General features: G+C 38.0%; 2 protein-coding genes across 4 annotated transcripts; one reads left to right on the top strand and one right to left on the bottom strand.

Annotated features, from left to right (window-relative positions):
* Window positions 1-3,867: 3,867 nt before the first annotated feature.
* dnajb11 (DnaJ heat shock protein family (Hsp40) member B11) lies at window positions 3,868-11,057 on the bottom strand. The gene is made up of 10 exons (XM_026946845.3): window positions 10,879-11,057; window positions 10,311-10,467; window positions 9,656-9,753; window positions 7,072-7,204; window positions 6,169-6,311; window positions 5,999-6,081; window positions 5,828-5,885; window positions 5,131-5,242; window positions 4,881-5,040; window positions 3,868-4,718 (listed from the first exon to the last, which is right to left on the bottom strand). The coding sequence occupies exons 1-10, from the start codon at window positions 10,950-10,952 to the stop codon at window positions 4,654-4,656; spliced, it is 1,083 nt and encodes a 360-aa protein (XP_026802646.1). The 5' UTR covers window positions 10,953-11,057; the 3' UTR covers window positions 3,868-4,653.
* Window positions 11,058-11,201: 144 nt separating this feature from the next.
* rabl3 (RAB, member of RAS oncogene family-like 3) lies at window positions 11,202-15,331 on the top strand. Of its 3 annotated transcripts, none has more exons than XR_008301839.1 (8): window positions 11,202-11,407; window positions 11,701-11,792; window positions 12,587-12,716; window positions 12,901-13,015; window positions 13,262-13,438; window positions 13,560-13,631; window positions 14,401-14,439; window positions 14,666-15,331. XR_008301839.1 is itself a non-coding variant. In XM_026912800.3 (8 exons), the coding sequence occupies exons 1-8, from the start codon at window positions 11,362-11,364 to the stop codon at window positions 14,720-14,722; spliced, it is 702 nt and encodes a 233-aa protein (XP_026768601.1). In that variant the 5' UTR covers window positions 11,202-11,361; the 3' UTR covers window positions 14,723-15,331. The 3 variants fall into 3 exon arrangements, 2 of the variants coding, with proteins under 2 accessions (XP_026768601.1, XP_034160697.1); XM_026912800.3 differs by having other exon boundaries at window positions 13,262-13,412; XM_034304806.2 differs by having other exon boundaries at window positions 11,390-11,407; window positions 12,546-12,716; window positions 13,262-13,412.
* Window positions 15,332-16,513: the final 1,182 nt, after the last annotated feature.

Raw genomic sequence — 16,513 nt, 5'->3', positions numbered from 1 at the left:
GTTATGTGATCTGATTTCATTACAGAAAGTAGTGAATACAATACTACTTACAAGGTGTAATTTTATTAAGCCCTGTATTGCTTGAGATATAAAAGACAAGAAATTTTATATACCTATGAACTGAATTTACAGTATTCTCTCTCTCTTTCTCACACACATGTACGCACACACACAAAGTCAGACTCTATTAACCAAAACTACTGCCAAGGCAGTGAAACTCTGAAAGTGCTGCCAAGGCAGTGTAAGCAGAGGCGCTGCACCACTTCTGCCAGGAAGCTTTAACCCCTATGTGTGCCATTAACTTTCACAGCCTGCCAGTGCCCCTTTGAACTCTGGGCTCACATCCACTGGGCACAGGCCAGGCTCCAAGTTCAGTTCAGTCAGTGGCTTACATCCTGAAAACATGTGGCATCTTGCTTTCTTACAGAGCAATATTGAGGGTAACATTGCCCTCCTGTGGCCACAAACCCATAGGAAAGTGGTCTGTACCAGATGGACACTGGTATACCCACAGTAAAGGACCTTCCCTTAAACATTCTATATCAGATAATCACATACACATTCACATTCAAGAATTAAGTATTACTCTGTACAAACTAAAGTACCACATGAATAATATCCACACCAGAAAACAATTTCCATGAGGCAATTTCATGCTGTTCTGATTTTAGGTGTCAACTAGAGGTAAAACATCCACACCCCTAGATTCAACCCTCACTTATAATGACTGAGCTTGTGTGGCAGACCACCAGAGTAAATTCTTTATTCCACAGCTTTAATATAACATTGTGGGGGTGAGTCGCACATGCATAAATTAACGCATGCAGTCATACATGTGAACCAGTGTGGTTTGGAGAGAGGACGTGTTTCTCAGTGGAGAACCCTGCCTCCTCTCAAAATGCTCCACTCCTGTTGTGGCCTGCTCTCACTTGACACTCTCGAAAAACAAAAACAAAAACAAAACAAAACAGGCAATTCTATGAAGAAAGGTACAAGAAACAATACTGATGTAATCGATGTAGTTTTAATTATTATTTTCATTATTTATAGGTGTTAACATTGCTGACATTTCAATTGCTGAATTTATATATTTATATAATCATTACATTTACTATAATACAGTGCATTCTGAAATCATTCAGACTAAATCAAGAACGGACAAAGCTTTATAAACTTACTGAAATTGAAATAATTCATGTATAACCCATGAAATAACCCATGAAGTCAACGTATACGTGCATACACGCCTGAGACATGATTTTGTCGAGGCTCAGATCTGGTGAAGGTAACTAGAACATTCTACAGTTATTGAGGTTACTGAGGAAATTGAAGTTATTGAGGAAAACCTGTTAGGTCTCCAGACCTCAAATTGGGGAACAGTTTAAATTTCCAACATGACAATGACCTGAAACAGCCAAGACAACACAGGAGTAACTTCGCAGTAAGTCTGTGAATTTCCTTGAATGGTCCAGCTAGAATGGCAACAGACTTGAACATCTCTTGGTTTCAGTGGATTAAGATCCTATCCCGGGAACACTGAGAGCGGGATAGGCGGGAGAATTCACCCTGGTCCATCATAGGGCACCACACACACACATTCATACACTCATTCACACCTAGGGGCAATTGAGCATAACCAATCCACCTACTGGGTTTTCTGGGAGAAAACCAGACAACCCAGAGGAAACCTGCACAGTCATGGGGAGAACATGAACAATCTGAGCTCATGATCGAACCAGGGACCCTAATCACATTTTGTTGTTAATTTGTTTTAACCTGAATCTGCTTGACATACAAGGAAACCCACACTCACAGCATTTTGACTGTGTATTTTAATAATGTACACTTCAAAGGCATTCAAAGCTTTTATTACCTTTCAGTTGGCCAGCACTCAACTTTAATGAACTTTTGTCGCCCTCTACTGGAGACTTTGGGCATTTACATAAGGTTTTACCTGTTTACAGTGTTGTGCATTAATTTCTCTACTAAGGCACAACAATAAACTGCCAGGTACTTTTCTCAAAGCACTGTTGAATCACTCATTTGCTCATAATGCTATAAACCTTTGTCATCGCTTTCACAGAATTCTGATATATAAATGCAGCCATCTTAAAATGGATCATGTCTCTCACACATACTGTCCCTGTTGAAAAAAAAAAAAAACCAAACAATAGTAACCATCACAGAAATTCTAACGGTTTCTACTACAAATACCATTACAAACCATCAGCTAACCATTAAAACCATTACCATTATTGGTCCTTAACAGACCACCAATAGAAGGCAACAAATTTCTCGTAGAGACCCAAGGGCCGTTACAGTTTCCATTAAAACCAATACAATTCCCATTATAACCATTAATATCATTAAAAATTCTATAAGGATTTCTATTGTTTTTTTTTTCTTACATTTTTCTCAGCAGGGTGTCTGATGTACAAATTCTGACATGACAAAAAAAAAAAAAAAAAAAAAAAAAAAGGTCCACAATCACAATATGCCAGATATACTGTGTATATTTTGTGTCAGTGATTTGGTAATGTTCTAATGTCAGATAAATTGATAGATGAATACTGAGATGAAACATTTCATTTCAAAGTTATGGTGACCCCTCACATGATAGCTCCTGCTTTACAGGTACAGGCCATGAACCATGGCGTCAAACACACTTTTAGCATGAGGAAAAAGTGTTCTAAATACCACAGTTTAATTAAAACTAAGCTGGCAGACACCAGAAAGTTGTTGCAGTCAGACAGAAAGGAGTATTTTGGTCACCAGTGGAAATGTGAAATTTTCCAATGTATCATTAGTGATTTGTGTACTTTATAATGACTATTATTAGTACTTTACTATTTAAAGTGTTTAATAACCATAATTATTAATTACCTATGCCTACTTTAGTATTTCTTCTTTAGTTCTTTCGCTCAGTTTCAAACATGGTAAAATAATTGCTCCTGTGATGGATTTTGTTGTAGACATGAGGCTCTAACCAGATAATCATCGCAGTGCCCTGGTTCCCTTTTCCCAAGAGAAAGCTATCCTGTTACTTTGCTTGCACTACCTACCTAGGATTGCGCTTTGCAGCTCCTCTGTATTGCACACTTATGACATCTTTCAAAAAATTGACCCGTGTCTTCTCTGAGAAGGAAAAAATGTGCACAATGTTTCTTGACATTGTTACAAATCCCTGAAAAAGCATTGTGCAGTTAGACATGGACTGTAGCTTTGCCGAGAAGCCAGGTTTGCTCTCAATTTAAAGTGACTGCACATTTCTGCTTGATTCAGACTGCTGTTGTGGATTACTACTGCAAAAGGCCATTTAACTATAGTACCCTCACTAACAGCCTTTGTTTGGCAGTGGTGGCTGAATGGTTAAGGCTCTGTGTTACTGATCAGAAGGTTGGGGGTTCAAGCCCCAGCACTGTTGAGCTGCTGCTGTTGGGCACTTGAGCAAGGCCCTTAACCACATATGCTCTGTATCATAGTTGACCCTGTGCTCTGATCCCAGATTCCTAGAAGAGGCTGGGATATGTGGAAAAACTGCATTTCATTGGCTCTGTACTCATACTCACAACAATGACAATAAAAGTTGAATCTTAAAGGCCTTGCTTCACACACCACTGTTCTCGTGGGCTTCCAAAACACCTTTACTGATAATTTACAGGGATTTTATAGTTTACAGGTCTTCTCTTAAGGAGTTCTGGTAACATTTGGTAACATTTACTGTCTACACATTTTAGTTGATAAACAAGCACAAAATAGTTACTCACACACAAATATTCACCTGACCTATTAATCATTATTGTCTCTTATTAACCCTGGGCTGGACATGTGGCCTGACAAGGGAAAATGTGTTTAATAGAAAGTCAGTTTGAAACATCATTATAAACTTTTAATTGAGATCTTGTGGTGATCACTGTAAACTTTCCTTCTATTGGGCACCTGGCAATTTTAGTGCAGTAGTCCCTTGGTGGAAACACTTAACAGGAGCAGATGAAAACTTTTAATCATAGGCAAGATCATGGAGGTGATGTCTGACATGTTAAAAATTGAAAAGGATGGATGAAATATCTTACAATTCACAAGCATGACCCAAAATGGAAAAAAATAGAAAATACTCCAAAAAGGAGGTACAAGGTTAAGCATCTACAAATAAACAACACATTCATATAAATCCTTTCTGAAAAATTAGGAAGAGAAATATTCGGCTTTGACAACATACAGTACAGAGGCAGGTATTTCTAAAAAAAAGTGTCCTCTGATATAAAGCCTCAGTCTTTCTCATTGCGCTTTTCTGTGGCAGCTCAGTTCCTGTACTGTTGATACATGACTGGGTAGTGGTTGGCCAAGAGGGAAAAACAATTAAACTGTAATGCAAATACTGAAACTGTAATCACAAAAGCCTTAAACAAGGAAAAAAATGGGAGAAAAAAGTTTAATAAAAAAAATTGCTGCTTTCCATAACCTTACTTCAAGAAAACAGTTTTAAAAAAGTCCCAAATCAAAAATAAAAAAAAAACCCACACGTACAGACAACCTATCCTGAGTACAGTCTGAGAAAATAAATAAACACTCCATGCTTGCTTCTTTTTTGTGTGTTTATGTGTTGTATGGAACTTGACAGGGTAATCAGTCCTGGTTTTGTTGGCTGGTGTGTCAGTATCCCTGTAAACCGTTGTAAACCTTCTGAGATGGTGTCTGCTTCAACAGCTGCTTTATATCTACACAAGGAAAGAGATGGACACCATTTATGATGCTGAATCACACAGAAAACCTCAGTAGTAGAATTTGAAGAAGAGATTTTATGCAAAAAATATGCATGTCATATACTACACCATGCACATAAAAAAATCTAGATCAATAAATCTTTACTATTGCCATACCAGCTTTCTCCTCTTCATTAAACTGCTCCTTGGGGAAGTCTATGTCAAAGGTTATTATAAGCGATCCACGGATATTGTTGTTGTCAAAGTTGGGAAGTCCTTCACCCTTCTTCCAGATTCGAGCTCCAGGCTTAGTAATTTTATCTCTAACAATATGAACCTGTAAAACCAGAAGAAACACAATTTATACAATAGATCATGGGAACTTACACAGCAGTATAAAGGTGTGAGTGGTAATTAGGACGCTTGCCTTGTGGCCATCCAAATGTGGGATATACATTTCAAAGCCAACCAGAGCCTCTACCAGAGTGATGGTGACGTTTGTGTACAGGTCATCACCTCTGCGCTCGAACACTGGGTGCCTAGAGTACCAAAAACACAGAATAAGCAAGAACACACAGATATCTGTCTGTAAAAATAACATTTCCCATTATAGGGGGCGATCACACAGTTCACACAGTAACAAATAAAAGCTCGTCACACATGACCCCGATTCATCCTTTGATCGTTAATATAAATTACACCACTTTCAAGATGTTCTTGATCTTTTATTATGTCCATTTTGGCTGCATAATTAACTAAATTTATCACAGTGTCCTCAATTAGTTAAACAATCAACTGCGATATTCGCCAGCTAATTGGCTATCTTTATCATCAGATATTGTTTATGTACTCTGGTGGATCAAATCTCAGGCTGTCCATTTACATGCATTAGCCCAGTGTTTGGCAGCATAATGCTGTGACATATTGATTTAATTATCTTTTTTTTTTCTTGGCCACAATAATGCAGCCCTAATCTCCATTATGTGTCTAGAAATATGACTACAACTCATTAAGCACCTGAGCAGACCCACTTTATCTCTATCACATGATGTAAAAATAACAGTAAAACAAATCTATACTGTAAGAACTGTAAGAAGTCAGCTGCCTTTAAACAATGATCTTACTTCAAGACTTTGATGCGGAATCGAAGATCGCCAGGCTCTCCATCAATATGGGGTTCACCTGCGCACAAGGAAACAAAATACAATACTGATTTGCCAGGCACCCACACCTGAAATTATGAAAATTTGGAAAAGTGTGACAAATCCAACAGTTTCTGTACAGAGACACAGCACCTTCACCAATAAAGGGGTACTCCATCTCATCCCTGACTCCCTGCTCGATCTCCACCTCTAGTGTCCTCTCTTCATTCACAAGCCTGCAAACAGTTGCAGCATTATTTACTCTGTGTGTGTGAGAGCTACTTCAGCACATATTCTCCTGACAAAGGTGTAGTAAGACTTACCTAATATTGGGGCATTCATCACAGACTACTTCCTGGGTCATTTGGAAGCGGCCTGGCCCGAGCTGTGTGGTTCTCATCTCCTGGCGACAGTTGCATTTCCTTTTGCCTGGAGCCTCTTTCGCAACAGGTTTGTTTCGCACCACCTACATCATGAGAGAAGAGCAAACACACAAAGGGTATTAAATATGATAAGCAGTATCAACTTACAGATCCCGAGAGAAGCACAGCACAGTTTAATGGATCTCCTGCTCTAAATGAATATATCAGCTAATTACCCATTCCTTCATCAGAGCTCAAGATCAACTACACATCCCTCTAATTTACCATTAAAGTGGTCATTATTGGAATTTGTTTGCATGAGCATTACAAAGAGTGACCAAATGCAGTTGTGTATCTGTAGTTGCCTTTTGAGGTGTTTATGTGCAAAGGTATGATTCCAGCTATATCAGAAATACGAGAAAAATATTTCTAATTACTAATTACTAATTAGTAATTACTAATTACTAATTACTAATTACTAAGGTTTCATGTGCTTAATCTTTGTCAATAGTCTTTGCCCCCCGGTTCAGTCAGGTGTGCTGGAGTAGGAAGAGGCAAAGCTGCACAATGCCGTAGCCCTACATACCTGGACAGTATAGTAGTGAAAGCATATAATAGATAAATGGAGTGCGTAATCTATAAAGATTAAGAACTGTTTTTAAACAGCATGCAAAAAAACACTGATCTGAAATCTGCAAGATTTAGCTGTAAGGACTGAAATTTTACACTATACAGATACTTTACATACTCCACATTATGCAAAAATATTCATTTTTCTGCATAACAAGCCAACAAGTCAAAGCAAAAAAAAAATAATTGACAGACAACACAGCATGTCTGATTATTATCTAGGCAAAATCGTACCTCTACAAAATTTCCAGAATAAACCTCCTCCAGTGTAACCTCAAGATCCAGCACAATGTCGTTTCCTCTTGGAATGTTTCGGTCTTGTTGCTGTCTGTTTCCACCGAACATAAACCCAAAGTCCCCAAAGAAACTGCAACAAATATAAACAGAAAATACTAAGGCCCAGTCCAATACATACCAGCATCTATGTATGTACAAGATATTAGGCCAATACTGTATATATTTAAGTGCTTTTTGTAGTGACCATAATGCAATGACCTGTAATGTTACATTACAACAGGCTTTAGTTTTTTGAGCATAGTATTCTGAATTGGGTAGCAAAACGTGAATCATAAAACTTGAATGCTGAATTTTGTGATCTTTCTTTAATTTAAATTGAATTTTCTAGTTCATTGTGATTTACTGTAGGCTTTAAATATTGAACATTTGTAAATATGGCCATTACCAATGAATAAGCTGGAAAATCAAGATCTTGCAAAACCCAGTCAAAGGAAGAACAAAACATGAATACTGCAAGTAGCCACATGCTGCTTTATCTTAATTATGCCTTACGGGTTTGATACACCCAATAATACACATCAGACCGAAGATGTGTCATAAAATGAAATATAATTCAGCACAGTTTTAACCAGGGAAGTCTGAATTAGTTAAAAAGTTAATCTGTCTAATACAGTTGTGTGTGTAGACAATTTAATACCACATATATTTATACCACTGCTGAATTCTCGAATCTGATCGGTCAGAAGGTGTTGATTAATTTTACAGTAGTGCTGGTTGTAATGCAAATCACAGGACCATATTAATGCACATGTTCTAATATGTTATAATTTCTATAGTAACAGATCATCCACAGGGACTTTTATGGCCGATGACCTAAATAATCCAAGGATAATAATAAACAGATTTTAAAAACCTGCTGTTATTTAACAAAGAAAATCATATTTGTTGATATGGTGCAGTTTTCTGCAGATAGATATTTATTTAACATTATGGAAGCAGTCTTGGGTGTTGGAGTTTTGTAACGGTCAGTAAGTTTTCCACCACATTAAAGTCTTGACTTTTTACTTTAAGGAAGTGAAAAAGGGGCCTGGTGAAAGAACAACTGTTTATAGCTGTTATATCATAAGTGATGAAGGGAACATGTTTCACAGATGTTCCACAGCATTAAATATAAATAGAAATGATTAAAAAACACAACGTATTATTCAGGAATATTTAAAATATTGTAATTATTGGCAAATCACTGTGTTATAAGAGAAACTAAACACTTCAGGACATGAGGTTATAGAAATACACTTACTGAGCACTTTATTAGGAACACTATACTAATACTGGGGAGGGCCTCGATTTGCTCTCAAAACAGCCTCAATGTTTTGTGTCATGGATTCCACAAGATGTTGGAAACATTCCTTTGAGATTCTGCTCCATGTCGACATGATTGCATCACGCAATTCCTGCAGATTTTTCAGGTGCACTTTCATGCTGTGAATCTCCCGTTCCATCACATTCCAAAGGTGTTCTATTGGATTCAGATCTGGTGACTAGGAAGGCCACTGAAGAACACTGAACTCATTGTCATGTGCATGATACCAGTTTGAGACGACTTTTGCTTTGTGACATGGCGCTTCATGCTGGAAGTAGCCTTTAGAAGATGGTAAATTGTGGCCATGAAGGGATGCACATGGTCAGTAACAATACTCAAATAAGCTGTGGCATTCAAGTGATGATTGATTGGTATTAATGGGCCTGAAGTGTGCCAAGAAAATATTCCCCACACCATTACACCACCTCCACCAGCCTGGACTGTAGACAGAAGGCTGTTGGCACCAAATTTTGACCCTACCATCTGTGAGCCTCAGCAGAAATCGAGATTCATCAGAACAGGCTACAGGTTTTTCCAGTCTTCAAATGTCCACTTTTGGTGAGTCTGTGCCCACTGCAGCCTCAGCTTTCTGTTCTTGCCTGACAGAAGTGGAACCTGACGTGGTCTTCTGCTGTTGTAGTCCATCCGCCTCAAGGTTCACCCCAATTGTACAGAGTGGTTATCTGAGTTACTGTAACCTTTCTGTCAGCTTGAACCAGTCTGGCCATTCTCCGTTGACCTCTCTCATCAACAAGACGTTTACATCTGCAGAACTGCTGCTCACTGGATGTTTTTTCTTTATTGCACTATTTTGAATAAACTCTAGAGACTGTTGTGTGTGAAAATCCCTGGAGATCAGCAGTTATAGAAATACTCAAACCAGCCCGTCTGGCATCAATAATCATGCCACGGTTAAAATCACTGAGATCACATTTTTTCCCCATTCTGATGGTTGATGTGAACATTACCCGAAGCTGCTGGCCCGTGCATGATTTTATGCATTGCACTGCTACTACATTATTGGCTGTTTAGATTATTGCACGAATGGGTATGTTTACAGGTGTTCCTAATAAATTGCTCAGTGAGTGTATAATGCACTTTGGGTTAGTAACCACCCCATCATAGATTATTTTCCTATAACGGAACTTCCTGTTGTGGTTTATTCCTTGCTTGACAAACATGCAAATTTGTATTTTATGAACCACTTTAAATGCATACCTAGAAAATATATCACCGTGTGAGCTATGATGACCTTCTTTCAGTCCCTCCTCTCCATAAGCATCATACTGTTTCCTCTTCTCCTCATCTGACAGGACCTGAGCACAACAGAAACCAAAGCACACAAGTCTGCTTATTGTAAAACGGCATGAAAAAATATTCTGAATAAATATTATTCTTCAAAATCACTTCCACAGGGATGTCATCTGCCTTATTTCAATTCCTGGGAAAACTTCCTGTGCATAATCTTATGTATTATGTAAATTTGATAAGTGACAGCTTTCATTTGCATTCAGTTCAACGTGACTGCCTGAGGGACGCTATCACAGATCCACGTCGGGTTTTCAAGGATACCAGTCAGGTGGCTTTTGGACCAATCAGAAAAAGCCACACGTTTCTCTCCGCCAATCAGATTCGTCCATGGTTTCTACCAGCAACGAAATCATGCCTGTCACATAGAGAGCCCTGGAGTTCTTGCCCGATGGGAGGAAAGTAAATAAATCTGGCTTGGTTTATTATAAATAACGACAGAGTGCACTGTTTCTAGTCATTTCGCAGTGTGCGGAACTGAACACACTGTGGAATTAAAAGATAACAGGGAGATTATTTGTGCTTAATAGTCCAGCACAGTCTAATGCAACAGAGACACACAAACCTCGTAAGCCGCTCCAAGATCTGCGAATTTGTCCTGCGCTTTGGGGTCGTCTTGGTTTCGGTCAGGATGGAGCTGCAGGGCCAGCTTTCTGTAGGCTTTTTTGATCTCTTTGATAGATGCTGATTTGCTTACTCCGAGGATCTTGTAGAAATCTCTCCTAAAGAAATAGCAAAAACATAAAAAGAGGGCTTTTTTTTAAAAAACATTAATCATTTAAAACCCTGAGTGACGTACAGAAGGAGTCACAGGTGTCTATGAGACTATTCCGATAAGGTTAATGTACATGGATTTGCCAATAAACAACACTTTTCTAGAGACGTGATCTTCTTGATTCTGAAGCCATTTTAAAAGTTCAAATCCTGTGCATATCCTCTCTAGTCTCTAGGCTTTATAATCACTTTAAAGTCACTAAGTCATTAGATTTTAGTTCAGCGATACACAGCTGTAACGTTACCAGGGCGCCCCAGCGGCGCAGACCAATCACAGAAGAACATGTGGACCAGCCGGCGGCTCGGTTTACACCAACGAGGAAATAATAAACCCGTCAAACAGAATGACTGGCACCTACCCGGCGAGCACTGTCGCTATTAAACATAAGAGCAGACAGCATAAACTCGACAGTTTCATCCCTCCCGCGGCCATAAGGCTTCCTTTCTTGCAGAAATCCAGTCAAAAAATACACCGGCTTTCTGTGTTGTCTATCTCGGAGCTCTTCCTGTTCTCGCTCAAGCCACGCCTCCGTGCTCATACCAACCGGAAGTAAGACAAAAGTCCTCGCGAGACCGGCTAACCATAATGCACATCCATTATAGTGCACTACATAGGGTGTATATGCAATTACATTCCTTACACTAAGCAGTGCAAGTACACAGCAAGTAGTGCGCTTATATAGGGAGTGAGTAGCTATTTGATATCCTGCCAAATACTTCTCGTGCTGCCGTAGCTTACTTTGAACGAATTCGTCAGTTTATTAGACTTTTATTTTGTCCAGTTGTTCGGACAGGAAGCACTTTTTGCATCCTCAACCTAGCTAGTGATAGAGGAAACAAAAATGTCCTCGCTTGACAGAGTAAAAGTATTAGTCTTGGGAGATTCAGGTAAGGCACATTAAAAGGGGAGCAGAATTAATTTGTGAAACTGTGTGATATTAGGAGATTTTCTTGATTCTCCTGAAATTTTCGAGTGCGAAACTAAAATAGCTGGGCAGCTAGGTAACTACGTTTCTGATTAATGGTGTCTGTGTTTTGACATGGTTTGATATGACACAGGACAAAAACACTGGGTTCAGTAATGAAAAATAAAAGTTTCATTCATGTGCAGAGCTGGCCAACATATCTAGCTATAACTTAATATTCCTCATTAGTTACTCATACTGACTGTGTGCTTCCAGGTGTTGGAAAGTCGTCTTTAGTTCATCTGCTGTGCCATAACCAGGTTTTGGGAAATCCTTCATGGACAGTTGGTTGTTCTGTGGACGTCAGGGTAATGCTTATAACCTATCTATACTGTCCTTAGTTTTTTTTTTTTTTTTTTTTTAATAAACAGTTCATCAACAAAACAGAATTAATCATATTCCTTTAATGGTGTTTTATACTGAAACTCCTGACAATATGGCAATATAAATTATGCTTAGTAACAAGCTCAAAAACTTGTGTCCCATTATTTAATTTGTAGAATGCATCTCATTAAGTGGTCTCAAAGTTTAACATGCGGGACATGGTGGCTCAGTGCTTAGCACTGTTACCTCACATCTCCAGGGTTGGGGGTTCGATTCTTTTCTCCGCCCTGTGTGTGTGTGGACTTTGCATATTCTTCCCGTCCTTTGGGGGTTTCCTCCAGGTACCCCGGTTTCCTCCCCAGTCCAAAGACATGCATTGTAGACAGATTGGCATTTCCAAATTGTCCATAGTGTTTGTGTGTGTGCGTGTTTGTGTGAGATTGTGCCCTGCAATTGGTTGGCACTGCATCCAGGGTGTCCCCCACCTTCTGGCCCAAGTCCCCTGGGATAGGATTCAGGCTTCCCACAACCCTGTGTAGGATAAGCGGTACAGAGAATGAATGGATGGATGGATGGATAATTTAACATGTTTACACTGTCATACATGTCATTTCCAGTGCCTTAAATGGAACAAAAGTCCATATGTGTATCACATTTGGAAATATTTCTAATCGTTTCTGTCTTGTATCTTATCTTAATACACATTTGTGGCCATTTTATTACTTGTTATATTGAAGGAACACCTGTTTGAGCCTTGTTGATTGCCATGCTGCTGCAGGTCCATGACTACAAAGAAGGCACGCCAGAAGAGAAGACCTACTACATTGAACTGTGGGATGTTGGAGGCTCTGTGGGAAGCGCCAGTAGTGTTAAAAGCACCAGAGCAGTTTTTTACAATTCAGTTAATGGTAAGATATCAAAACCATTGATACTTTGCAAGCAGGAATGGAGTTTAACAATGGATTGATGACTAAATAGTGACCATGACATCCGGATGTAGATCTGGATAATTACATTGAAATTATTTACACATAATGTAATACATATATTCTTGTATAATGGTGGATCAGTGATGCTAAAATGTTTTTACAGGCATTATTCTAGTTCATGATCTGACCAACAAAAAATCCTCTCAGAATCTGTATCGCTGGTCAATGGAGGCATTAAACAAAGATTCCTCTCCTACAGGGGTCATCGTGTCGAATGGGTGAGTCAGCCTCAGTTAGTGTTAAGTAATAGTGAAGCAATGCTTTTTAAATAGGCTTATTAATATTTACCTGTTGCCTAAGTGTGATTCTTTACATGATTAGCTCCATGTGTAGACCTGTAAAGCATTATCACATGCAGTAGGCATCTAGGAGTAAGAGTAAACGAAACTAGAATGCTTCAGCACTCCTGTAGTGATTACAAGCACATGCATATAACTCTTAGTCTTACTGCTGTGGACATGCAGGGATTATGACAGAGAGCAGTTTGCAGACAACACCATCCCTCTCCTGCTAATAGGCACCAAGTACGATCAGATCCCTGAAAACAAGAGGAATGATGTCCTGACTCGCACCGCCTTCCTATCTGAAGACTTCAACGCAGAGGAGATCAACCTGGTCGGTGATTCTTACAGTTTACGACTGTAAATATCAGAAAAACATTAACAGCTAGAAGAAATTTATTCTGTGACGTTTCCTACCTCCATTTCCCATGTGATCCAGTTCTGATTGTTTATTATTTTATTGTATTTGGCTGTCATTTAGGACTGCACAAATCCACGCTACTTTGCTGCTGGCTCATCTAATGCTGTAAAACTGAGCAGATTTTTTGACAAGGTAAGATAGCTCCAGTATCTGTGATAGATCTACTGAAGACGTCCTACCCATTCATTGCCTCCAATTATTAATCAAATTTTCCAACAACTACTGATTAGTTCAATCAAGCAGCATTATATGGCATCATAATATAACTTTAATCTTCTTAGCATATAACTTTGCAAGGTTGGAAATACAGTTCATGATAGTATGAATGAATAGTAGAAAATAACACTTCTAGAAAGTTCCTTATATCACTACAAGGCAAACATGTAGTGGATAATAAATCATTTACACATACATTTCAGTGCAAATCTTCAGGGCATACTGACAAAGCTGGAGTGGACTTGATTTACCTGTAACTAAACCGACAAACTGGTATTTTGTCATTAAAAGGCTGTTTTTGGAGCCCCTAGTGAAATGTTGGACCCAGTAGTGAATTTTGCTGAAGTTCCACCAACATGACAGAATATTTGAATAGTTATTGATTTTTTTCATGGTTGTAGATTTTAATAAATAAAAAAAATTAAATACTAATATTAATTTAATGTTTTATTATATGTATTTTATGGTGCATTGGTTCAAAATTAATTTAAGCTAATTTAATTAAATTCTTTTATTATAATAAATTCACCCAGGGATTAATTTTAATCTCTGTTTCCCACTGTATACCTGTTTTATTGATTTATATGAATATTGTGGGGGTAGTATTAGCTAATCCATGTATTACATATGCCCAGATCAGGTGTAAACCACCAGTAAATGTTGAATTGTTTATCTGATATTCCAGGTTATAGAGAAGAGATACTTCAGCAGAGATCCGAGTCAGGTGAGAGTGTGTTCTGTTTCTGTGTGTGATGCTGCAGTATGTAGTATCTTAGTCTGAACAGAATCATGAACTCAGTGACCAGCACAATGTGCTATTTTTGTAGCCTAAACAAATGTTTCCTGGTAAAGAAGACTACAAAAAGTTTTAAAACCATTTGTTTGTCACATTTCCTTTTAATGTCTTGCTGTGGATGTAATCTCTCATTCTGTCCTGTTCTTGTTTGTAGATGACAGGCTTCACAGACAGGAAGCGCTTCAACTTCAAGAGCCTTCACTATGACTGAGTGTGTGAAAACACCACAAAGGCTTGTGGTTTTAGTCCTGTATCATTTATCAAACTACTATAGCTGTGTGCATGTTGTACACTCTTGCAGGTGGGCCCTGGGAACATTTGCGAAGTAACACCACTAAACTGACCACTAAAAGACGTTTTGCATTTCTTTTAGTGTGAGATTGTCAGAGAAAATTATAGAATAAGACTCAATTAAGGTGTGTTTACATATTTTACACATCCACCCATTTTATACATCTTCTTCCCAGTTAATCATTTGCATGTGTAAAATGTGAAAAGGTATAAAACATCTAGATGAAGACAAGGAGCCTGTATTTTTTTAAATTTTTTTTTTGTTAAAGCTTAATTCGTAAACACCCAGGTACTTGTTCTGTATTTACTTTTCATGGGCCACATAATACACTTGCTCAAACAAAATACTTTCTCTGTATCTGCTACCTAATGGTAAACAATGATTTATCCTTAATGAAAAAGATTTTTTTTATTATTACTGATCTTTTTAATTTATGCAGTTTTATAAATTTGCATATTTGCTATATTAGCAAACTTGTGTATATAATGTTTACATGAGTTAGATGAATAAAAAACTTTTCTCACACGAGTTTAATATTCACCATTGCAGCATTGCTACTGCATGTCCTTATCACTTTGCTAAATAAATTTGGCAGGAAACTGATCAGGAAGGAAATCTACTAAGGAAATTGATCTAAAATGTGTATAATTATAATGATCATCATAATATTTATACTTTGCCACACAGAAGGCAGAATTGGCTTATTTGAGACAAAAATTGCAAAATATTTATTCCATTGTACAGGTACTTACCTGGGGGTTACTGAAGAATTTCTGAAGAAAGCTGTGGCTGGCGATCACAAAACTGAAAGATACAATGTGCATAATAATACATGTCAAAGAAAATAAGCGTAAGGGTCATAGCTGGTTCTGTTAACAGATCCTTGTAATGTTCAGTTAGTGTAAATGACACTGACCATGCTTTGCATTCGACCGTAAAATAATCAATAGCATTACTAATAAAGAGGAGGAGATACAGTTGAGGTCAAAAGTTTACATCCCCCTTTCAGAATCTGCAAAATGTTTATTATTTTACCAAAATAAGAGGGATCATACAAAATGCATGTTATTGTTTATTTAGTGCTGACCTGAATAAGATATTTCACATAAAAGATGTTTACATATAGTCCACAAGAGAAAATAATAGTTGAATTTATAAAAATGACCCCGTTCAAAAGTTTACATCCCCTTGATTCTTAATACTGTGTTGTTACCTGAATGATCCACAGCTGTGTTTTTTGTTTACTGATAGTTGTTCAAGAGTCCCTTGTTTGTCCTGAACAGTTAAACTGCCGCTGTTCTTCAGAAAAATCCTTCAGGTCCCACAAATTCTTTGGTTTTCCAGCATTTTTTGTGTATTTGAACCCTTTCCAACAATGACTGTATGATTTTGAGATCCATATTTTCACACTAAGGACAACTGAGGGACTCATATGCAACTATTACAGAGGGTTCAAATGCTCACTGATGCTCCAGAAGGAAAAACCATGCATTAAGAGACGGGGGGTGAAAAATTTTGAATTTGAAGATCAGGGTAAATTTAACTTATTTTGTCTTCTGGGAAACATGTAACTATCTTCTGTAGCCTCTGAAGGGCAGTACTAAATGAAAAAATATGATATTTAGGCAAAATAAGAAAAATGTTCACATCTCCATTCTGTTCAAAAGTTTTCACCCCCCGGCTCTTAATGCATGTTTTTTCCTTCTGGAG

This window comes from Pangasianodon hypophthalmus, chromosome 5, assembly GCF_027358585.1.
Source record: "Pangasianodon hypophthalmus isolate fPanHyp1 chromosome 5, fPanHyp1.pri, whole genome shotgun sequence".
NCBI lineage: Eukaryota > Metazoa > Chordata > Actinopteri > Siluriformes > Pangasiidae > Pangasianodon > Pangasianodon hypophthalmus.
Note: the sequence above shows the minus strand (reverse complement) of the source record. Positions and strands in the feature narration are given on the sequence as shown.